Source organism: Myripristis murdjan, chromosome 13, assembly GCF_902150065.1.
Source record: "Myripristis murdjan chromosome 13, fMyrMur1.1, whole genome shotgun sequence".
Classification (NCBI taxonomy): Eukaryota; Metazoa; Chordata; class Actinopteri; order Holocentriformes; family Holocentridae; genus Myripristis; species Myripristis murdjan.
This window is the reverse complement of record NC_043992.1, coordinates 28,790,050-28,814,801: the sequence shown is the minus strand read 5'-3', so window position 1 is coordinate 28,814,801 and position 24,752 is coordinate 28,790,050. Positions and strand designations below refer to the sequence as shown.

General features: G+C 42.8%; 1 protein-coding gene across 1 annotated transcript in view; it reads left to right on the top strand.

The window, feature by feature from the left end:
* Positions 1-3,037: 3,037 nt before the first annotated feature.
* Positions 3,038-24,752, top strand: part of prkd2 (protein kinase D2) — a 36,472-nt gene continuing 14,757 nt past the window's right edge. The window contains exon 1 of the mRNA XM_030066219.1: positions 3,038-4,080. Within this exon, the coding sequence (XP_029922079.1) occupies positions 3,754-4,080 (327 nt within the window). The 5' untranslated portion in view covers positions 3,038-3,753. The remainder of the gene's footprint in view (positions 4,081-24,752) is intronic.

Sequence of the window (24,752 nt, the reverse complement as noted above, 5' to 3'; positions counted from 1 at the left end):
ACCATGAAGACATTAATACAATCTGATACTGAATCAGTTGGTTAAGGGCTAGCCTCCATCTCCTAAACAAGACTACAGGGTCACTCTAGAGGTCAGAGGTCAGACTTAAGTGTCTGAAGTAGCCTAGAGGCACACACTCCCAACCTTTGGGAACACTGGCTTTCGTAGTTCAAATGTTTTTTAGTTGTTTTTTTCTTTTTCTCTCTTACAGGGTGGAGCACTGTTGTTTGTCTGAACTCAGTTATTCAGTTCATCTTGTGCTTTGACATGGATCAGTCAAAGAAAATGACCAGGTGCAACTACAATACTGTATTGCTGCCGGGCATTAGCGTGCTGTTGTGACACTTAACTACTATTTGGTTACATGTTGCACTACGTCTGATAGTAGATGAGGTTTGGATTATTACACTAGGAATCTCATTGACCGTTAAGATTGGTTACAAACGGGCTGCAGAAATAATGTTTTCTTATCCAGTGTTGAGTAAATACACAGGGACTTGCTGTGACCCGCAATTATTGCCAGTTAGATTTACTGTAAATCAGCTGATGCTTTCTTTTCATTCTGAGCTGTCCCTTTTCCAAGAATAGACAAATCAGTATTAAACATAAAAAAAGAAAAAGAAATTGTAAAGGAGGCTGTAAATGGTAAGACTAGAGATGCCATGATGTGCTGTAAATGTCCATTGTTTTGTTGCATTTGTTTTCTTTGATTATGAATATGATTATTAAGATGTAAGAATACTGTAGTATCATAAGTGAATAATTCTTCCTTGCTAGGCATAGAAACTGCTTGTGATTGATAATGGCAATGTATAACTTGTAAAAAAACAAAATGATTAAAAAACATGAAAAATCCAGAAAATTGTAAAAAAAAAAAAAAAACAAAAAAAACAAAACAAAACAAAACAAACAAAACAAAAACAGGTATCAGTCAGAGGCCAAGGTAAAGGACTCTCATTTCTTTGTGTTTTTATTTTTTTAATAGCAATTTATCACTGTGTGATATTTTGTACATCATATTAAGCTGTATTCGAACTATTTCCTCTAACTACAAGGGATAAGAGACCTGCTTTTTATTAATTTTGTTTTATTATATATATTTTTGAACTGCATTCTAGCTTGTATCAAATGACATTTTCTCTTTTTGTTTACGGGTCCCCTGTTGTATGTCATTATTAAGGAAGAAAAACCACAAAAAATGAAGAGATTTTGTACAGTGAATTGAGAGCTGTGTTTTGTGTCATCTTTCATGCATGCTGTGTCTTTTGAGGTGGTGTGTTTCCTGCTAAATAATGAGTGGTAGGCCTACAACATCAACCTCACATCAAAGTTACAAAACCTTCACATAAATACAAGGAGAGAGACTAATACAAATGCAATACTAGCTCAGTAAAATTTAGCCCTTCCAAATTCACTTTTAAATAAAGCGCTGAAAGTAGCGAGTAAGAATTTCTCTAGTAGCAGTCTGGCATAGTTTTGTGGATGACCTTGCACCTCAAGCGAAAGACCAAATCATCTTTATTTTGGAGTTCTTAATTTTTAATAGTAATATTATTATTTAAATTGTGGAATTATTGAAATAATTTACCAGACAAATCATCTTTGAGCACATGAATAAATGGGGTTTTGTTGATTTAAAAAAATATAATAAATTGAAAAAATTATGATTTATTACATTTTAAAGCATGTCTTCAAGAAACAACTTGACAGCAGTTTTGTCTAATGCACACACGACACCTGATTGTTACATTTGATTTCACCCGAGTTGATAAATGACACCAAATCTCTCCCAACCTCTTTCATTTGGAAGATATATCATGAATGAATTTTAACTTGTCACTTTGGAAAATTTGCTTTGCGGCGTAAGTACCAAGCAGCCAAGAGAATGGAGCCACAAAAATCGTCAGTGCAGCGACAAAGGACATCATCACAAGACAGGGGTGACAACAGTCTCTCATTACATAAAGTGACACACACACACACACACACTCAATTTAGGAGTCCATGGTGAGTCCTGCGGATGTGGGGCTGCATCCTCAACCTCCAGCTATCATGGAAACACTGCCCTCTTGTGGAGAAAAGTAGCGGCTGTTGGATGGTAAGTAAATAGCTCACGGGAGGTTTCTCTGGTAACCTCATACCTTTCAGCAGCGGTGTACCTTGCTTATTGTTGATTAGTTTAATTACAGCAACAAATAGGAAATTGCGAGCTTCAGCTGCAATGTATGACGTAATGGTTCTGGGAAGAAGTTAAGACAATGAATGAAGAAAGTTGTGTTACACTTGAAGCGTTTATTTTAAGGTGCTGTTCGTGTTACTGTGTTCATGTCTCTTGCGGTAGGGAGGCCACATGCTTGCTATTAAAGATTAGACTGCCTGGGGAGGAGTCACCATCATGCCGCTGATTGTGGTCACCGAGCCTAATTTCTAACCGCTCATTGGTGTGTGTGTAACACAGCAGCCTGCCGCCTGCCACTCCCTCTTTCCAAGGCCATTAAAGTGGAGTTCCCCATTTCGCTGTGGCCAATTCCCACTGACGACCAACCAGTTGTGCATGAATAGAGTTCAACAGTAGGTGTGGTCTTATATCTGTAAGGTTTGTCTAGTGAGAGGCAGGGAGAGAAGACAAAGTGGCAAAAAGGAAAAAGAGCCTGAAAATGCTGGGACAGAACGAAAGAAAGAAAGAGTCCTCTGTGTGCAGTAAGAAAGAAGGAAGAAGAGGGAGGGTGTGAGTGTGGAGATGGACCCTGAGGTAGTGTAAGAGGAGCCTGGCAGGTCAAAGGTATGAGAGGGGGTAAACAAGACAAATTACCCCAACATAAAGCAGAGGGAGAGAGAGGAGAGGGAGGAGGGAAATGCTTGGGAGTAGACTGAGGAGTCAGTGGGAGGGCCTGTGACATCACCAAGCTTTGAGAACTACCTTTCCAGAAGCCTGATTGGCTCAGAGCTCTGTCAGTCATGTCACTTCCTCCTTGGCTGTGGCAAGTTCACACATGAGAGGACAAGAGGGAGGGGGGAGAGGGAGGTACCCTCCAACAGCGCTCTCTGTCTCTCTCTCTGCTCTTCTACAGAAAAGACTGAAGTGGGGCTGAAACTGAAACAGGGCTAGACTTGTAAAAGGAGTGCAGTCTTTCGCTCTCCTTCATTCTCACAGTTTCCTGTTTAAGGAGGCCATTTTGTAACCCAATCTGGGGAAGAGCACAACAAAGTTTGGCACTGTTTTTGTTTTTCTCTTCCCTCTGCTGAGAGTTTCCTAAGCTTGGACTTTCTCCTCTGCAGAACAACTTCTTTGGACAAGAGCGGCGAAGGAGGGGAGGAGGTGGAGGAGGAAAAGCAGTGGGAGGGTAGTTTTTTTTTCCCTACAGCCTGGCTTTTTTATGAGTCTGAGACTTTGCTCATGCTTGTCATGCCTGGGCAATGAAAGCAGAAGTCTGACAACGGACCACGGAGACGGAGAGCGCAAAAGAAGGGCAGAAAGAAGGAGAAAAGACACTGCTTCCTGGATAAGGATCTCTTCTCTGATCCACTGGGAGGGGGTGGACACAGGACACAGAAGAACCGGGACTCCCCACTTGTGTGTATGTGTGTGTGTGTGTGTATGTCTGAGCGTGTGTAGCCCAGGGTGTTCACACCCTCGCTCTCTTATTCACTGAGAGAGTTTGAATGAGTGCGGGGCTTTTCTGACTCCTAGACTGTGCACCTGTGTGTGTATGGTAGTGTGTATGTTGTGAGCTTCAGCACAGAAGACTCTAAATGGCCAATGCTAGCCCGTGTATGCCCTCAGGGCCCATGACCCAGGTCTTCTTCCCCCCTGGGGGCCCATCGCCTCCAGGCTCAGTGGTGATGCAGCAGGGGACCCCGATGTCGATGCCCCCTACCCCTACCCAGGGGGGCTTTCCTGCAGTGGATCTGGCAGCAGGACAAGGCCCTGGTGGGGCTGTGATGCCCCCCGGGCCTCCCACACCAGCGGGGGTGTCCTTCATCATCCAGATCGGCCTGACCAGAGAATCTGTCCTTCTGCCTCAGACTGCTGACCTGGCCTATGTTAAACAGATTGCCTGCTCCATTGTTGACACCAAGGTAGGAAGTGTGTGTGTATTTGTGTGTGAGAGTGTGTGTGTTTGTTGACAATGGGGTTGTCATGTCATGAGTTAACCTGGAAGTTTTATTTTGCCAGGTAGAAGCAATTGTAAAACAACATTGCTTTTCCTGTGCAAAGCTCCCCTGACAGCCTCGATATATTTGTGCAGCAGCTATTTCTCTCACACTCTGTTTCTCCTTTCTCTGTAGCTCTCTGTCTTGGTTCCCCTCTCTCTCACACATTTGTTTGTGTTGTATTGTCCTCACAAGAAAGGGTTTGAACACGCAGCCACACAAAGAATTTTGCCACCCAGCTATGGCAGATTGTGAGGCAAACGTGCAAAACTTTGTCGCCTTTAACTGCACTCTAATTATAACAATTACCGTTGTTCCTCACACAGTCGGACGAGAACACTGTGTTCAATTAGGCTTTGTTATGCCACATCTAATACAGCAGACTGGTGGAGGGATGGATGGAGTGTTTCATCAGGCTGTTCGCTCATGTGTATTGTACATGAAAGACACATCTCAAGGTGTTTTAACAGAGAAAACACAGTTCAAAAACCATGGGCCTGTACACTCAGAAATACAACATTATGCCTCACCTTTATCAAGAGGACAAGAAAACAAGCATGGATCACATCTTGCAGCTCCATCAGCTTGTTTTACAGCAGTCTGTGTGCTGCCTGCACATGTGAAGCCACTTGCTGAACTTTCAGGAGCAAACTTTGGATGCTCCTGAAAATGATGAACGGATGGAGAGAGTCGTCCTCTCTTGTTGGCCTTATTTAAAAAAAAAAGAAAAAAGTTTCATTCCTCAGTTTCCGAGATCATTTAGCTTTTTTTTTTCCTTTAAAAAGCTTTCAATGCTTGTAACTCTTCTCACTTCATTTTGGTTGAAATCCCTCTCACTTCTCCTTGTAGTGCAACAACGAGGTATTCACTGTTCAAGCCAAGAGGCGAGATCACATTTCCCCAATTACACTCTGTGTTGATTTGAGTTATTTCTTTGAGAACTGATTTTAAGCTTTCACTGATCGCTTTTAAGACATGGCTCTGTTTAGCTCTTTGATACACCACAGACCTTTTAACCTTGTGTGAGCCGAGCGAAGATGAAGGACAGGATGCCTTTGCCATTCTCAAGTCTACACTTTGGGTGTGAGTCTGCAGTTAGGGCCCATATTTTAGCAATCTGCTAACCCTAACCCAAGAGAACTGTCAAAATAAATGTCATCTTTTACAGCCTGGCCTTTAAAAAAAATGTTTTCTTCTATTTTTATAATGCTTCTACTGAATTTTTGTTTGTTCAGATTACTTTTTTCACTTTGGTTTTGCTTTACCATCAAAACTCTATAAACTGTGTAAAATTATATTAGTTAAGCTTCTTAGTTGCATTTTAGTAGCAATATAAACATAAATTACACTGTGATATTTGAATGTGCTCTTTGTTGCATTTTAACATTGCTGAATCATTACCACATTATTATTATTATTATTATTATTATTATTATTATTATTTTTAAACAGTAGTGATAGTAGACCGCAAGGCTGTAAGCAAACAAGACCATCGCTGAGAACACTGGCAGCCTCTACTGGCCTCCACACTGCGTTTTGTAGTGTGTGCAACTGGGTTGATTTTTGCTTTGTGGCACAAAACAAGAAGACAGCTGCTGCTCTTCCTGTGTGTGCATTGCCATGACTGTTAACCCTTGCTTTTACAGCCCCCTACTTGCTAACTATTTACCCTGTAAATACACCGTAAGGTATAGTATATTACTGGGTAATTAAATAAGCAGGTAAATATAGCGAACCTGCAGCTGAAATATTAAGAAAAACCTGCGCCATTACCCATCAGCTCAATGAAGTACCATGTAGTTGTGACCATTTTAATATATGTGGTACAAGTTTGTGTTGATTGAATGGAAAAGGGAATCATCATTTATATGGTGCGAGGCTGGTAAAACCATGGAAACAACAAAGACTTCCTTTTACCAACCTCAACGGGTCACAACGGCACGGTGCTTATAGTTGAGTTCATGGGTTATAGTGGAGGTTTGTCTTTGTATTTCAGCTGTAGTTTCTCCCTATTTACTTGCTTAATTGCCATTGGTAACTGCTCTATAATAACGTGTTCAGCCTTCTCTGAAGCGTAAGCGAAAAACTCATCAAAACAAATGCATTGGGGAGGGGGAGAGGGGACGCGCAGCAACATCCTCTTTGCAACAGGAAGCAACAGGTTTTATGGGAAGTCACCATCACCAACATCACTGGTGTGAAATACAAGCCACCAATCACCGACTACAGTCTCATTTGTTTACAGTAATTATGCAAAAGGAATCACAATAAATCAGCAAAAGTGTCAATCATATTTTTACGTGTAAAACCTTTAACCTATAAACTGTTAGCCTGCAGAAGCACCTGCATGTAATGTGGTCAGTTATTTAAGGATGGCTAAACTTTACAACGACCATTTTGAACCGCATCCACTTACAGAAGAAAACACATGCAGTCCGTAAGCTATTTCTTACATCAGGTGGTAGTTTTGAGGCAGCCGTAGGTTTTTATCAGCTAATTAGACTGAGTGCTGATTAGATGAACAGATTTCCACAGCCTGTACACTTGTGCCAGGCCAGAGCTGCTTTCTGAAACTCCACGCGAGCACCTTTTCCAGGAAATACTGGTCGCTATCTCTGGCCAGTCTACCAGCTCTCCACGCTGTTCCTGCTTGTTCCTTGTCTTTGTGAACAGCCGACCTAATGTCCCCTAATGTCCCTCTTGGGGGTTGTGCTGTGTCTATTTTGTTTAATTCCCTGATGCATGAGATAATTCAGCTATGTCGGACACCTAACACAGGATTTGGATTATCTGATTGCATATTTTCCACAAGAATTTGCCAATGCATGTTCGTCAGCGTCATTATTCGCTTGTATGAAACAGAAGCCGGTTAACAAATGAGTACAAGTTACCGTAACTTCACCGGCTCTGGTGAGCTGCGCAGGCATGAGCAAACAGTCGCACACACTCACACGCACACACATTTATGCAGCAATCCCCAAATCCCCTAAATACAAAGCTCCTGCCCTGTTAGGATATTGGTTGAAAGGCTGGACAATAGACAGCTTGTCCTGGTCAGGCCAAGTGTGTGTGATTATATGTGAATGAAAATGTGCATGCATGAATGCTTACATTTGTGTGTGTGTGTTTGTGTGTGTTTGTGTGTATAGGGGTAGTTAAGGCAGTTTGGTACCTCACACCCCCACCCTTGCTTGTCTTTTTCATCCCAGAAAGGGTGAGTCACCAGTTCTGTTTATTCACAGGCTCCCTTCTTGTGTTCCATAGACGCGTTTTTCCATTCACTTCTCTATGGAGGAGCACACTCTCTCCCAGCCTCGGCTCCCAACAGCAACCCCAAGTTATTAGCCGCACCCCCAGCTCTAGTTTTTAGTCTGCCCCATCCCAACTTCAACCCCAGCTTCTCAGGCTCAAGCCCGGCACTTTATGCTCAGCTTCAGTGCCATATCTGGCCGCCAGAGCAGCCACAGCTCCCCACACCTCACTGAAGTCTCGCCTGGCTCTACACTTACCCACAGTGCCAGCCAAACTCCCATTAACCTCCGCTTCCCCTTCCCCCTCCTCCGGGTGGAACAAGAACTAATAGCTCGGCCTGGAAACCAGAGGTCTGTCTCCTTTCAACCATGATGCCGCTCTGATTTATTGGCTCCCTTTGTTGGACGGGCTGCATTCCCTTTTCACTTTTCCTCTCCCCTTTTTACCTCCTTGTCACTCTATCCATAATATTCCTCTCCCTTTTTTAGTTGTCTCTTGTGCTTTTGCCACAGTGACCGACCATTCAGGCTTTAGTAGATTTATTCATGCATTTCATATTGTATGAGTTGTGAGTTATTTTCTGTCGAATTATAAGCAAATATGTGGCATTACATCAGTATTTACAAGTGTTGGTTTTTGAAACCTTACAAAGGTCACTGAAGTGAGTAATTTTTCAGTCTTTGCGTCAGCAACACTGCAGTCAGTTGACAAAACATATTATCTTTAGTCAATAAAACGTTTATTCAGTCATGGACACTTTCAGTTCTAACTGAATCTCATTTCAGATTCATTCCACTCCTCCTCCTTCACTTCCTACAACCTTTCCTTTCCTTTCCTTTCCTTTCCTTTCTTCTCCTCGACTCTCCTCTCCTCTCATCTCCTCCACCATTTTTCTCTCTGTTAGCAGTAGAAGGCAGGTCAGCTATCCATTGTCCTAGGGATAAAAAGGTAATGACGCCTGTTTCCTCTGTCTGCAGGAGAACTACCGCCTACTCCTCCTACTCCCCTGCCTTTTCCTCCTCCTCCCTCTCTTCCTCCTCTTTGGATCCTGTGCTTCCTTCTTCTCTCCTAACGCTCCCATCTCTGGTCCCCTTATCTTCCCCGCCTCATCTTCCTCCCTGCATCCTGCCTCCAGCTCATCTGCTGCTTTCCTCCCCTCTGCCTTCATCCGCCCACCTCTTTTCCCTTCCCCTCTTCCCCTCGGCTTTTCTTCAGGGTGCCTGCCCTCTTGAGCGTGCTTCAGGTGGGTGGAGAGACGGGGGGAATTCTGCACTCCCTGCCGCTCCTGCCTGGTTCATTGTTCCAGCTGGGACAATGCAGGTTTGGAGCACTTACACACTCAAGGAGGTGATGAGTCAAAATCATGAACGTAAATCTTAACCTCCTACGGGTGAGTCACATGATTACCTCAGTCAGTCAGACTCACGCAACATGGTCATACGGCTATTTGCCAGTGGTGACAGGTGAATCCAGACTTTGACATCTTGAGAAATGAGATGTTTCAATACACTACACTACATTGTACAATCAGACGTGGCTTCATATTTCCACAGGATCCATCTGCCAATAGGTGTGGCTGTTTAACGGTCTCTCTCTATTCTTCTAGCTGTGGCAACTTGTTAGATATTACTGAATGCAATGACACGTGTTGAAATCACAGGGTTTGTTATGCTTTGTTTTGCTAGAGCATGAATGTGTCTGTGTGGGCAGGACGTGTCGAGTCACGTCAGCGATGGCTGTGGCACGGAGCTCATTCATTAATCATGTCATGGTTTTGCTGATGGATTAATTTGTTTTCAGAGCAATCTGTGATGAGCTGCCTCACATTTAACAGTCAGCACGCCGCGCTGTAGCCAGTGCACAGAATGCACGCTGCCATCAGTTCATTTGTTTTGCTGAAATCTCACCTCTTCTTATCTCTATCTAACAGAAGCATCTGTGATTCCACTCTCTTGAAACAAAAAGCTCTGATTAGAGGTGCATTATGCAACTTTGCTGTGGGTCAAAGGGGGTCAGGACCCTTTAGACTCAACTGACTAAAGCAAGAGATGAGCACAAAATCAGTGAGTCTGTCTGGTGATGAAAACCGTGTTGACACAAACATCAAATTATGTGCTTATTCAACATTTTGTCAGCTGAGTCTAAAGGGTTCTCACTTCAGTCGACCCTTGGCATTTTTGCAGTGTGCCATAAAGCTGATCAGAGGTACATGAAGAGGGACGGGGAAATTCTGCTGTTTCTAATAATGAACGTAACTACGTGATGTTTAAAAATGCAGGTCAAAAAGAACTAGAAATATTAGCCTCCACTCACCAATTCACACACACACACACACACACACACACACACACACACACACACACACACACACACACACACACACACACACACACACACACACACACACAGCTGTGACTGTGAGCCCCTGCCCTGGCCATTGTTTCCACCTCCGTTTTGGAATGGGCTGCGTCTTTATCTGTGTCCCTGGAGAAGCTGTTTGGCCCTGGGAATGGGATCACACACACCACCTCCTGTTTACCTCACTCTCTTACTTTACACACACACACACACACACACACACACAGTGTAGTGTAATGTAACAGTAAGCCCCGATTTCCCAGATAAGGGCCCAGTGTGATAGACAAGATTTTATTGTTTGTATGAAAACAAAGTGGGCCCATACACAATAGTGGTGTAGTGGACGGCTCGGGCTGAATTTCATCTGAATTACAAGAAGCCACAGTTAGACGTTCAGCCACCGAGATGGCCCCATGTAATCGGGTTTGTGTTGCTGTTATTAAAAAGCCTCCTGTATGTGTCAGAACCGTTGGACAAACACACACCTGCTTATCAGCCCAGACCTTTGTTGGTCAATGAATAAATGCCGGTCAATTAGCAAGACACTGGCAGGTGGACATACGTGCAACAGAACAAACCACACCTTTATCAGGACCCATGACATTTGATGACTGAGTAGTGATAACACAGTCATCATTCACCAACTGTAATAGCCAAATGTTCTGGGCCTTGCGAGTAATTATGATTAATTTATCTATTAAACCTCATGGCTGAAAAGGAAATGGTGTCTATTTTCAAAAGGGTCGATCTAGAGCAAAATGTATCACTTCTGCTTACCTTCTCACTCTCTTGCTCTGAGCTTCTCTCTCTGTTTCCTTCTGCTGTGGTGAAAATTTGCATGGTAGCGGAACAGCTTTGCATGACTGCCTGTGCCTGGTGTTTCCTGACTGCTGGCGGTCTGATGGAGGGGTAGCTTCGTCTTCACAAGGACATTTGATTATTCAAAGCACACACCGCTGCCTGGAGCCCGGTGACAAGGATGCGTGAGAGAAAAAGTGTGTGTGAGTGAGAGAGGGCTCTGGAAAGTTTGAATCTTGAGTGGTAGCTGAGATTGGGATTCTGAAATGATTATGCATGCGATATTAAACATTAAAACATTAAAAGCAGTAGATTTACCAGGTGCACAGTGGACTGTTGTCTCTTTTTTGATGTTGCTGCCTGTGCTGTGTGTTTTCCAACAGTCCATTTGGCTTTTTTAGACCCCTACATTCCTTCTCTCGCTGTGAGGAAAGGAGACCTTATGATACTAATCCAGTGATTAGCACTGGTAAAAACGGTTTTGTGCCATAATCCAATTGTGAGCAGCGGAGCAGAGCTGAACGGCGTTTGGTGGCATGTTACCATGTGGAGGGTTTGTACCAACCAGTTAGTGAGAATTCCTCTCATGTCAGAGGAACAGCACAGCACAGAGGTTCTTTCATTAGAGGCCACTGGAGATCAAGGGCAGATAAACACACACACACACACACGCACACACACATGCGTGCGTGCACACAAACACACATGACACTACATGGACATACATATGGAGAGATCTGTCATGAAAGGGTCAAGCAAGACACCGACTCTCTCACACACACATATATACACACACACATCCATACATTGCATATAATGAAGTCAAAACTAAGCAACAACAAAGTGAACAAATGCAGCTGTGGTTTTCGTGAGATCAAAGTACATGAATGAACTCACCATTGACTCTGTGGCCTCATTTGCTGTGCTTTTTTTAAGATGTCTTTTCTTTTTTTTCCTGATTATGATTGTGTTGAGTGGGTGATTCAGAGGAAGTAAAAGGTTGGACCGTCGTATAACTGTCATGATACTTTTATTATGAGTGGCCTCTATGGGTGTTGGTTAGAGAACACAGTAGTTAATCAAATGCAATCACATAATTCACTCTGGTTGTTCGAGGTATTCTCACCGCACGAGGTTTATTATCTTACATTCGTATGAATCAGTGTGGTATTGAGTGCAGTGATACACACTTATCACTTCTCTGTGGTACTTCACTTCATTTACCGGAGGGTTCTGCGTGACACATGCGCACAGGAGCATCTGTTCCTCCGTTCCAGCAGATTGAGATCATAGCAGAGGAAGATTTAGAGACACACATAAATGATTGAGGCAAAACTTATTAAGAGATATCTGACCTGATTTCATACAGAAACACAAAAGCCAAAAGGCCTAAAAATGGTACATTTGGTGTAAATCTGGGGAGTGTGAAATTACCCGAGGTTTTCTAGAGAAGCCCGCAGACAATGGGGTTAGTGTGAGGGCTTGACAGGGTGGGGTGATGTGGTGGGCTAGGGCTGTGTGGGTTACTGTGGCCCAGGAACATCACAACCCATCATTGTGGTGCTTATGTGTGTGTGTGTGTGTGTGTGTGTGTGTGTGTGTGTGTGTGTGTGTGTGTGTGTGTGTGTGTGTGTGTGTGTGTGTGTGTGTGTGTGTGCAGTGGTGCAGGGGACAGTCAGTTGTTAGGGCGAGTGCATGTGGGCAAGACCATTTCGCCTTAGCTCAGTAGGTAAACACATGACATCAACACTGAGGACAGGTTGGCAATGGACAGAACCAAAAGAAAAATATTGTGTGTGAACCGCCGGCCCATCCATCAGGCAGTGTTTTCAACATGAGGTGCGGGGAGCTCCAGGCGGTCCCCGGCAAAATAATAAATACTGAAATTTAAACACCGCTTGAATCTATCCCAATAGGCCTTTTTCACATCAGCCATTTTGACATGAATAGCAGAGTAATCATGGGTGTTGCTAATGACATTCATTTAATTAAGGCTCATTTCCATGCTGGTATTGCTCATGCTGGCTCACTGTAAAGGCTCTGGTACACTTTTTGGAACGCAATCTAAATTAATGTCATTAGTAACGCCTGTGTTTACCTTTCTAGTCACATCAAAAGCGCTGCTGTGAAAAAAGGTTACTATACAATGTGCTGGACAAAAAAAGCTGCTCTGAACAAAGGTTTCAATTTTACTACTCAAAACTCAAATATCATCACAGTTTGCAGTTCCCTGCAACCAGTTGCGGTCTTTACAAGAATAGGAGAGGTGCACTTACATGCACATACACATGTAGCTACTTGTATCTCCGTTAATTATGATTATGCCTATAAAAAGTATAAAACATCATATCAAATTTTAGTGTCATCATAAACCTGAGTTATTGGCTCTGACTGTCACGGGCCATGGGTGTTCTTCTTTGCCCTGGGTTGAATACCAATGCACGCTTTCTATGTGTGTGCACACATATGCATGCAAGGTGTGTATTTGTAAACCCCATTATCTCTAATCTTCCCTTAATGTTCCCCTTAAGGAGCTACAAAGTTAGATTTTTCCCATATTTTACTACAATATCCCACATATTCTGCTTGCAGTGTTTCACTGAAGCATCATCAGCCTTTTATTGAGTGGGATATTCAAAGCCCAGTATGACTTTGCTTTATGGCTACACCATTTCATCAAATAGAATATATCCATATGTCTTATACATCATTTTATACAGATTTCTTTGTAATTCTGTAGGACCTACTTGGTGTCTTTGGTACCTTGGGATCTCCACTACAATTTAAATTAAAGTTCTGTGAGTTTGAGCAAAGCTCAGCTGCCCAGCAATGACAAAACCACCCGTGGGCACGGCAGAGTTGAAAAGGTTAGAAAAGAAAGATTTTGTTTTTTAAGAATCAGTGTTAAAGGGGGCATCATGGTTTGGCTGAGAGCAGAGGCACAGCCAGCGGGAGAGTGACTTAAAACCATAAATATTAGGCTACCACACGTTTGTCATATGACTGGAGCTCAATCTGTAGCCTCCAGCTCCATATCAGGATCTAAAACCCTGCAAAAGAGAGAGGAGAGGAGAGGAGAGGAGAGGGAAAGAAACAGCAGCATGTGTGGAGGAGAGGGAACAGACATTAAGGAGGAGGGAATGACTCAGGGCGCAGTAATGTGCCTTTTGTGGTGCTCAGCATGCTGTTGTGTGTGTGTGTGTGTGTGTGTGTGTGTGTGTGTGTGTGTCCATGACACTCTCAGCACACATGGAGAATGTGCAAACACTCTCAGACCAACACGTGTGTGTGTGTGTGTGTGTGTGTGTGTGTGTGTGTGTGTGTGTGTGTGTGGTGTTCCTCTTTATTCTCTCTGGTTAACTCCTTTAGGCAGAGCTATGACCCAAGAATTAAAAGGTGATTCATAATTGCTAGATTAATTATTAATTGATGTAAAGATCAAAGAACAGAGTGAACAGAGTAATACTGAACAGCGGGATTTTCAGTAATCTGCAAAAATACAGAATCTACCTTAACAAGTAATTTTATATAAACTAAGACAAACAGATCCTCTGCACGCTGACGCAGACTTTACTTAATCACTTTATTTTGAGGGAACAAATCAAGTGAGCACTTATTAAGGATCTGATCCCACTTTTTCCTGAATTCGGGGTCTTGATTGCCCAGCCTGGGCTTCTTATTAATTCTCAGTCCTCCAATAGCTCCAATATTCAGACAGTGCAATGCCGTGCCATTTGAAACGAATCTCTTTTTTCTCTAGGTGCATCATCTTCGACTTCTCATTTGTCAGACTTACTGTCGGATTGTCCTTCTGCCTGTCGTCGAAGAGTGATCGTTGAGAAATAATATATTGTGCCTCCGAATCATCGTAGGAGAAGCATGACGCTTGATTCTCGTGCTCACTTTGTTCATCCATAATGGTATGGGTGGCGTGCAAAGGACAGGGAAAATTCCTGAAGTGTTTCCAATGATGAAACTGCAATCAGTGCAAACCCCTCGCACAGCCACAGGTGGTCAGGTGCTGACTACCGAGGAGTTTGCACTGATTGCAGTTTTATCATTGGAAACACTGCAGGAAGTAATTTTATATATTTACTGTAAAGTTTTTCTGTCTTTCCCTTGTTACTTTGTTTCCAGAGCTCTTTAATTTGCTCCACAAATTTTCTTGAATCCAGTGCCGTTCTGTTGACACTAACAGAACGATCTATCCTGCTTCAAGGCATTTATGGTATTGTTCAGATATTAATAAAACCTCCTAAATTTGTTGGTTCTCCCATGTTGGCAAACCAAGTCTGCTGCTCACAAACCTAACTATCTTTTGTTGGTGTGTTAGTGGTGAGATTGAAACATAGGTTGAGATCAGCCATTCTGTTACAGCAAATTCCAGCAAATCCATGAGGACTGCTGAAATTGCATGGATAAAAAATCATATTCAAATATGCTTTATACCATGTTCATACCATATTTTTGTTGATACAATGAAACAATGCATGCGCTCGTGAGACTAAGTGAAATGTTAAAATGGGCAGTTTTTGCATGGCAAGGAAATGAGATCGATCTTGATTTTGACTCGAGTGCTGAACCACAATGAGGTTCACATCTCAGCTAGCAGCTTGAGCATCAGCGCTCCGGCTCCTTCCATCACTCCTTTTATTCCCACCCGTCTTTATTTGGTTCTCCGCTCTCCAATCAGACTTGCCTTCTCTTCTCTATTGAAGGTGTCCTTTCCTTCTCTGGCCCTTGTTGTGAATCAGTGGGTTGTTCAGAGAGTGGATTGGGTCCAAGGTTCCTATTCCTATCGGCTTACCTGCCCAGACCAGAGAGAGAGAGAAAGAGAGAGAGAGAGGGAGAGAGAGAGAGAGAGCGAAAAGGAAAGGTGGATTGGAGAGAGGGAGGGGGTGTAGATGGAGGCAGGGCCAGCTCCCAACAAAGGCTGGTTCAGAGCAGCAGTGCGTGGCTCCTTTATCCACAGACCCCTCTCTCTTGCCTGGCCACGGCTCTCATGTTACCTTCCCTGTCCTCCTGTACGCCTGGAGCAGAATGAGCCGCTTTGTCCCTGCGGCCCGGTTCGAGACTAAGCCTCTTCCACCCGCTAGCTGCACAAAAACACGCGAAAAAAAAAAAAACCCACACATACACATACAGCCCCATGAGCACACAACGATGTGAAATGCACACATTAAATATTTCATTTAGCATTGTGATCAAACACTCCTCCTTCTCCATCCTTTCTTCTTCTCTGATTCCCAGGGTTTTCTAACTATCTCACTATTTCATTAAGTTGCTGACCCTGTTTGAAGTGTTTTTCCCTTGATATGAAAAGATCTTTTGCCTTGTGTTATGTGTGTGTGAAGTCACACATGAACACTGAAAAATAGATTCAAAATAGCCACTCAGTATTTTTTTTTTTTAATATAACATTTTCCAGTGAATTCAGTCATAGTGATCTAAATCTACTTGGCTTTTGCTTCAATTTTGCTGAGAACCCCCTCGAGGACCCTCAACTCAAGGACCCCGGACCCCACTTTGAAAGTCACTGCACGATTCGCTCTCTTTTTCTTCTCTGTTCTCTCTTTCATTTTCCGTCTCTCCACTTCTCTTTTTCATCTTTCATGCACTTTGATCTCCATCTTGCCTCATTAGGCCAGAACTTACTCTCTGTCCCGCCACCATTTTACTGTGTTCCAGGTCACTAGGGTGATGGAGAGACACAGAGAAAGTTTTTGTGTACGTGCTTGTACACACAGTGTGTGTGTGTGTGTGTGTGTGTGTGTGTGTGTTCGGGGCAGAGCGGATATGTGTATATTTTCACGTACAGATTTTTACTCCTTTAATCTCCATACTGAAAGAGAATGTTTATGTTTATACAGGAATAGATCTGTTCCTCAAGATCAAACTTTTTGTTTTCTGTGAACGCTCGTGTGAAGTGTTTATGCATGGTGAACCATTTGTGTTTCCATGCTCAAGGGCCTTTTTGTTATCCAGAGTGTGTGTGTACGTTAAGCCTGCAAGCTGTTTGTAAGCCCTCAGGTCATGTACCTGATGGTGTTTTCCACTGTGACGTTATTAACCATGTATGTCATATCATTACCATGGAGAAGTTAGGGTTAGGGCTGTCCCTTTGTAAATGTGTGTGTGTGTGTGTGTGTGTGTGTGTGTGTCTCACCAGTCTTCCCACTACTTACTCCAGTCTCTCAGGTTTACATAGTTATCTGTGGTATGCAGAAGCTAGCAGGTCAGGAATGTAAACCTGGTTATGTCCCTGCCACGAGGAACACACACACACACACACACATTATCAGGGGAAAACATAAAAACAAAATGTCCATGATAAGCAAACAAATCAAAGGTATAAATTTGACACCAACTGGACTAATATTATTTTTACATACCAGGCAATGTGAAGTGCGAGAAGAGCATTCAGTTCCTCTGAGACAATAATAAAGGCTGTGCACTAATTTACGTGTTGAGTTGCTGCATTTTATAAGGTTTACCATACAGATCACCTCCGTGGCTTTATGCTTTAATGTTCCCTTTCAGTTTCCACTAGAGACATCATTATATATATATAGTGAATGAAGGCATTACTTATTACATATTATGTTATTCAGGAAGTCACTTTGTAACTTTGTGAAACATGCCATATAAATTTGTGTATTTATTTATCTATTGTAGTAACAGTGGTTTACATGCTATACATGCTCTGCATTCCCTTTGAACCTCCAACAATGTATGTACTCAGTCTCTCAGGTCCTTTGTCTTGCTGTGTGTGTACGTGTGTGCATGAGTTTGTGTTTATGTGTGTGCGAGGGGAGGCTGATGGTGCGGACACAGGGGAATACTGCACTTACACAAACAGGAAGACTGAGAATTAAGCAGAAAGAGCAGAGCAGTAACCCCTGAACACAGATGGGCCTGTGTTTGTGGTGTGAGCCTGTCGCTACAGTTTAGTTAAGAGCAAACTAACAAAGCAGGTTCATGACAGCTATCAAGTAACCGAATAAGATATGGTGTCTTTCATCAACAATGACATGGCGCACTACGTCATACAACTAACCCACTGTAGCTGTTTATTCTTCACTGTCTTTGGACACACTTTTTTCCCCTCCTTGCCGATTCATTCTCATTTTGTTTTCCTTCTTTCGGCCTGCCAAGCCTGGATGTTTCTTGACGTCATGGGTATTACATGCCTTAAGGAGCTGTCACTCACTCCTGTGACTGAATGCATAATCAACAGATCATATTCACTATTCTTTCCCGTATAAACATTGTGTCTTGTGACCAAACCTCTACAGGTGCTGACTAGAGGCCACAGACAGGGCAGGGATGGTTGGCTGGCATTTTTGTCGTCTACTCTATCCTTCCGTCACAGTGTGACCTCACTAGGGCTAAAAATAGAAAGATGGGCCAGTAATGCGTTTGTTCCATCACTAACACTGCCGGCACAAAAGGAGAAATTTCCAGAGCCGAGCCAAGTTGTTGTCAGGAGCTAATGAGGGCAGATCGTTGACGTCTTTACATGCCCGTTGCCACAGCAACGCCTCATTAAACACCTCATCGCTGTCAGAGAGGTGGGGTGGCTATTTCTGAGTCCCGTGCCTAACATCCTAAACTTTCCCGAAACAAAGACAGGGCGATTTTGTGGACGATTGTTCCTCATGAAGAAGGCTGGACACAGAAACACATTTATAGGCATGCATACACACTTACACAATGTAAGGTGCATCACAAGGTAACCCACCGTTGTGGTCCTTGAGAGTGTGTGCACGTGTGCATGTACTTGAGCTTGTGTGCAAGAGGGTGTATGTTTAGTTACACAGTAAGACGTGGATGTTTAAACAATGTCTGTTGTTTGAAGGGATGCAGTGTGTTTCCTCTTGACTATAAAATGGCTGGATCAGGTTCCTGTTGTGATAACCAGCTTGTGTCACAGAAACACATAGGCTTGGAGGACCATTTACGGCTACAGAAGCCACACTGTTTACAGTATCCTGTGTGTAATGTCATGCACAGGCTTGTATTTCTGCCACGCCTGATTCTCAGCTGTGTTTAAGTTGTCATCACTTGAAACTGTCCTGATTGATTAAATTAGTGGGGAACCACAGTGTTCTGTTTTAAATTCAGCTCTTCCCATGCTATTGCCTCTCCCCTCTCCAGTCTATCCTCATTATACTGGCCTGGTCATGGGCTGCCTTGCGAGGACCTTGTCACGATCTACGCTGCTGTGGTCAGGCCATGTCTGAAGTATGACAATGTCCTTCTGGTTAGGGTGCAGTAAAGGCTGCACAGCTGGAGAGGGTACAAAAGGGGCCCTTGGGATCATCCCCTGAGGCTGCACCCCACTGCCGCAACTCCCATCTCCTCAGAGGAGGGAAGAGGCAACTACTCAGCTGGTCAAAGAGATGACACACACAACATCAACTCCATGATTTGTTCCCACAGTCAAGAGCAGATAATACAAACAGACTGCTACAGACAATTTTACCACAATTTTGCACGCACATCCAGTGCAGGAAAAACAGGTTGAAAGCAGAAACCCTGCCTACAGCAGTCAGACTGCACAAAGTACAACTGAATGACACAAAAGACAGCAGAAGTCTTTTGTTTGTTTGTTTGTTTGTTTGCTTGTTTTTTTTTTTTTTTTTAGTGTGCTTGCATTGTATATTGTTTTTTAATGCCATTTTAAAAGGTATGCATGGTTGTATGTAAGTGTATGGATCTTTGTGAATGAATGTATGTGTGATTTGTATAGTTATTTTTATGATGCACAAATCATGTGTAGACATATTTTTGTTTTATTAGTGTAAATTCTGTTTTTATTCAGTGGTTAACTGTGAGCATGAAAATCACAAAAGCACATTCTTAATTTAAAATATACCATTGCTGTGGCTATGCTGTTATCATAGCCATCATATCATATGAATGGAAGAATCACAAATTTAAAAAAAATACTCTGTTTTTATTCCATTTGCGTCTGAACTCCAGGGTAGAAACTGGATAGATTGTATTGGATAAGAATGCCAATACAGTTTGAACAAAGTGCCCGGTGGGTGGAGGGATGGTGGTGGATAAGCAGGCGCCCAAGCGTGTCCAGCAGCAGCAGACTCGTAGGTCCTCCTCGTTTAAATAGCCCGCCATTTCAGCAGAAGAAGCTGAGATTGGTTCATGGCGATACACGCGGAGCCCGATCATTGGCCAGCTGTCAGGAAGAGTTTTCTTGCTCAATGTGCTGTGCTTACATTATATATATATCAGCTGCTGAGCTATAGTTAGACACCAATGAAGCTGTAGCATTGAGCTCATTGTGCGTGCTGGTGTGTGTTTGCGTGCTTGTGTGGTTTGGTGGTCTGAGATAGGTCACGCTGAGCTGCTGGAAGGGAAGTGATGGTGAGGCAGAAAAGCAGACGACGGAGGCCGCTTTCTCTGTAGGACGCAAAGCCTCTGTATTCTTCACACATGCAGCATCTTTACATAAACTATTTATAGAGCCACTGCTCTTCAGCTGTTTGATAGGCTCTCGGGGTTTAAATCAAACTGAGGTTGCATTGAGGAACTAGTCAGCACTGGCGGGACTTGTGTGTTTTACCTTTGATTTGATTGCGTAAGGCTAACCTGTTGCAAATTTGCTTTGGTGTTAAAGCTGCAAGGAAAAAAAAAAACAATCTGTATGTTGAAATTTGAATCCCTGCTGTTCACCTTTGACACACAAACACACTTCATTTGTTGTTTTTGTGTTGATTGTGTCCAATCAAATAAAACTTCCCATCCTGTTCATTTCTCAGATAATTTGATCATCATCTTCTAATGATACTATAACTGTGCATTGCTGAGATGAAATACTCAAAGCTGCGTGAAAATAAATTGGGAAAATTAGGTCTGTTATGTACTCCAGTATGCTTGTTGCATTCTAGACAGAATCAATCAATCAAACTAACTAACTATATGGATACATATTTCATTTCATGCACTGAGTGCAACTCAAAATGCCTGCACATAAATAGAAATAAGAATGAAGAGCAATACATTCATGACAGAAAGCATAAGAAGCACTCTGTCAATTCAATTTAACAGTTAATATGAAGGAAGGGAAAGAAAATAAGGTCAGATAATAAATAACAACAAGAAAACATAAAACTAATGAGAGAACTTTGATATACGATTGGTTTGACTAGTGATGACAAAATGTACTCAACTGTAAGTTGCTTTGGACAAGTGCATCTGCAAAATGACATAATGTAATGCAATGCAATGTAATGTAACAGTCGGAAAGGAAATGAGAAAGTAAGAACGGGTAAAACTGTGAAAGGATTACGAAAGTAGAGGCAAAGCTAAGAATAAATACAAACAAGACAACAGAAAAGTAAATCAATGCCCTAAGGGGATACAACAGCAAGAAAAGATAAAATGTTTAAAAGGAATAAGACGGTAAAAAGTGTCAGTGAAATGTGAAAAGACTGCGGAAAAAAAGAAAGACTCTACTCATTGTACTTGTGACCTTCATCATATGACCAGAGGATGACATAGTTAACAAGGAAATAAACACAAGAACAGAATAAGCATACAGAGGAAAGGAAACAACAGTGTGCACATGCCTCTGTGTGTGTGTGTGTGTGTGTGTGTGTTTGTGTGTGTGTGCGTGTGTTTGTTTTTGTGCAAATGTCGTGCTTTTTGAGCTCCAGTTTCACTCTCAGTGCAATTGTTCCATGACACCAAACCTTCTGGATAAGTGTTTGTATGTGCGAGCGCTGTGTGTGTGTGTGTGCACACACTGTGACATCACCTACTGTGTTTGTTTTGAAAGCTGGCATTTTGATCTTTGTGTATGAAAGAAATCAGAGTGTGTGTGTGTATGTTTGTGTGTTTTCAATAATGGCTGATTTAGTAATATTCCCAGCTGTAGGTAAAGCTGTTTGCCCTCATGATGGTATTGACAGTCGAGACAGAACGCTGAGACCTGCAGTCAGAGAGAGGCTGGCAGCTGGCGTTGTTGAGGATGACGGCGATGAGAACCTGGGAACAGGGAGTTTAGATAGCCGGTTGTTCATTTTTGCCTTCAAACTGTGTCAAAAACAATGAGCCAGTCCTTAATAGGCAGAGATGAAGAGAAGAGAATTTAAGGAGTCTGTGTCTGCAAAAAAAATCTCAATTTGATCTCATAATCAGTGTTTGTTCTTCAAATATTTGAAAGAAAAATGTGCCAGTGGGATGAGATAATCCCTCTTGTTTCCAGTGCTACTCAACTGTCTCCAGAATCGTCTTGAATCAAGTGTGTGTGATGTGAGCAACGTAGTTTGAAAATTGTGTCATGATGTCTTGAACAACGACACAATGTCAGACTTTGAGCAGAGTAGGTTAGTGGAGTCATTAGCCTGCACTAACATTACGTCAGCTACCGAGAGTGGGAGTGGACCTCATTGATCACAGTGTGTTGCTGCCTGGCTGAGCTGCAGCAAGATGACAGAATGCACCTCTTTTTTTCCCCCTGTCTTTTTCCTTTTCGTATAGTGGCACCAAGTGTGAAGAAATAGAAGAAGACAGAGACGAAGAGATAACAGAGATGGGAGACAGATAACGGAGTGAGAGAGGAAGTAGAAGGAGGAAGGGTAGGATGTAGAATGAAACAAGAGGAGAAGTAAAAAGAGGGGGGGTGCACTGCAAGAAATATGTCTTAATAAGTCATTTAGTCCTATGTGCAGTGTTAAAAATTTAGTCTAAAAACAAGTGTAAAAAAAAAATCCCAGTTTCATGTGTTTCAGTTTTGTTTTATTTATTTATTTTTTTTCCTGGGGATAATTTGTTGAAACACAGCAGAATAAGGCAGATCAGTCCAGTAGTATCCAGAAAATGAAACTCGATTCAAGAAAATTCTGGATTCAAGCTGATAAGCATTGAAACAAGTGTTGAAACAAGTGTGATTATGTCACTCCATGGGCTGATTTTTCCACCTGTTTTAAGAAAATTGTGTTTTTTTATGACTGAACATGGGACTAAATGACACATGCAGATGTAGATTTTTGCAGTGTAAATGAGGGAGTGAGGAGGGAGACAGGGAAAGAAACTGGAGGATGGGGAAGAGAAGGTAGCGACTAGTCCATAATTCATTTCACTCATAATGGCTTCATTGGCCCGAAGAGCAGCGGCAACCATGCAGGGCAACACAGGGAACCTGATCCCTGGTAACCCAAAGAAGCCTGGCTAGAGACACAGCCCTGTCTCCAGGCAAACCACGCTGAACCACACTACAGTACATATGATAAAACACCAAGCGTATTGTCCACAGACTGGAAACACACAGAGTGTCACAGCAACGCTCCTACACTGACAGATATACAGCGTACACATACACATTTATATACAGCCATTATGCAATTACTGCAAGAACAGGAATGTACTTTCTCACCATGCTGGAAGAGACACAGAGTGGTGTATTGATTTTGTACATTTTCTACCCTGTACTTGCAATGAAACTGGAATGGTGAGAGAGAAGAAAATGGCAATTTTCTCTGAGGCGACTGTGGTTTGGAGACGAGGTTATATTGTGCTCCTCAGTGGGTCTGTTAAGACTTGTGGTCTGTACAGTCGTGGCGACTGCAGTTGTGGTCAGTACATTATGTATGTTTTGGATAGTGGGGCCAGGATAATATGACTAGCCTTGTTCTTGAGTTGCTCTGAATGCAGTCAACAGTAGTAGCGCTTTTAGGTTAATAGCAGGCGAGGGTGTGGGGCTCCTAAATGGTTTCGGCTGAGGATTGTCTGAGGGTTTGGGCAGAGTTTGGAGTCTCTTGTGATCTGAGTTGTGTGGGTGTTGCTGATTTGCCAGTGGCAGCAGGGCGTCTTATTGGTGGCAATACGAGGAACTGATGCATGCAGATATTAGAGGATTCGCTTCAGAATCACATGTGGGTTTTGAGTCTGGCGGTGGGAAAGTCTGGAGCCTCTTCTGATTAGGATCTCTATCATTTAATTTGTCCTTGCATAGTCACCAACATGAATGGTAGAAAGGTGCCAGGGTTGTGGTGAGCACTAAGGGCACAATAGGTTGTTTAAAGAGCTGTTAAATGCTTGCTCAGCAGCAGTAACATTAATGGTGGTGGCATCAAACCAGACCAGACGTGTTAAACATATAGCATTATTACTATTGTTCCACTATATTGTCCTTTGGTTCAGTCATATTTTTGCTGTCTACTTTTCTTGTATTAGCATGGTGTCGATGCCTCTTTCATGCATTAATAGACTGGCAAATTTCCCCAATGAAAATCAACAAGCTTATATATCCTTGGAGTAAAAAATACTAACAAAACTTATAGAATATCCTCAACATACTACTTATATAATGATAATAAAAGAATGGCAATAAAAAAAATCATTTTGCCAACATATTGACCACTTGCATCTTTATGAAATCCAAAGAGGAACTGCACATTACTTCATTTTCCCTTTCCCACAGAACTTGCGTTCGCCTACATTACAAAAAATAAATGACTCGCGGCAAGTCATTAGGTTTTCTTGGAAATTAAATGCGGCGCTGCTCCAAAAGTTTCTTGATATAATAAACAGCCGATTGATGTTTTATGACGTGCTTACTTTTTTCTGTCTCTCCATAGTTACAGTTTTGCTCATGTACCCTCACCTCCGTCTCCCTCACCTTTTTCCCCAACCGGCCTCTGAATCCCACTCTCATGTTATTATGTCTTGGTTTTTGCTGCTGTCCTCTTTTGGTTATGTGCCTTGCTTTATTACTGATGAATGTAAGGTTTGTCAAAGAGGCAGAGAAAGGGATCTATTGTACATTTCGGGCAGAGAAACAGGAGTCTGCTTTTTGTGTTGTGTTGTTGACGGCCTGGTCAGTAGCAGTAGCCCAGTTGCGGGGCGTGGTGGACTCACTGTGTAGCTTGGCAGCAGTGCAAGCCAAGCCTGGATCTCAGATGTGGTGATGTGGATGGCCCATTGGGAACTGAGATGGAGACTGTGTGTGTGTGTGTGTGTGTGTGTGTGTGTGTGCATGGAGAAAAGAAAGGAAAAAGGGGAAAAGAGGGTGTGTGTTGCTGTTTGTAGGGAGGGTGTGTCTGCTGGTAACTGAGGAGGAGGTGTATGCGCGTCGTTGTGTCGTTCCAAGGTGGAGACCAGGGTTCCCCTTCCTGTAAGCTTGCAGAGCCTTGCCAGATGGTGAATCCTGATTCCGCCATGGG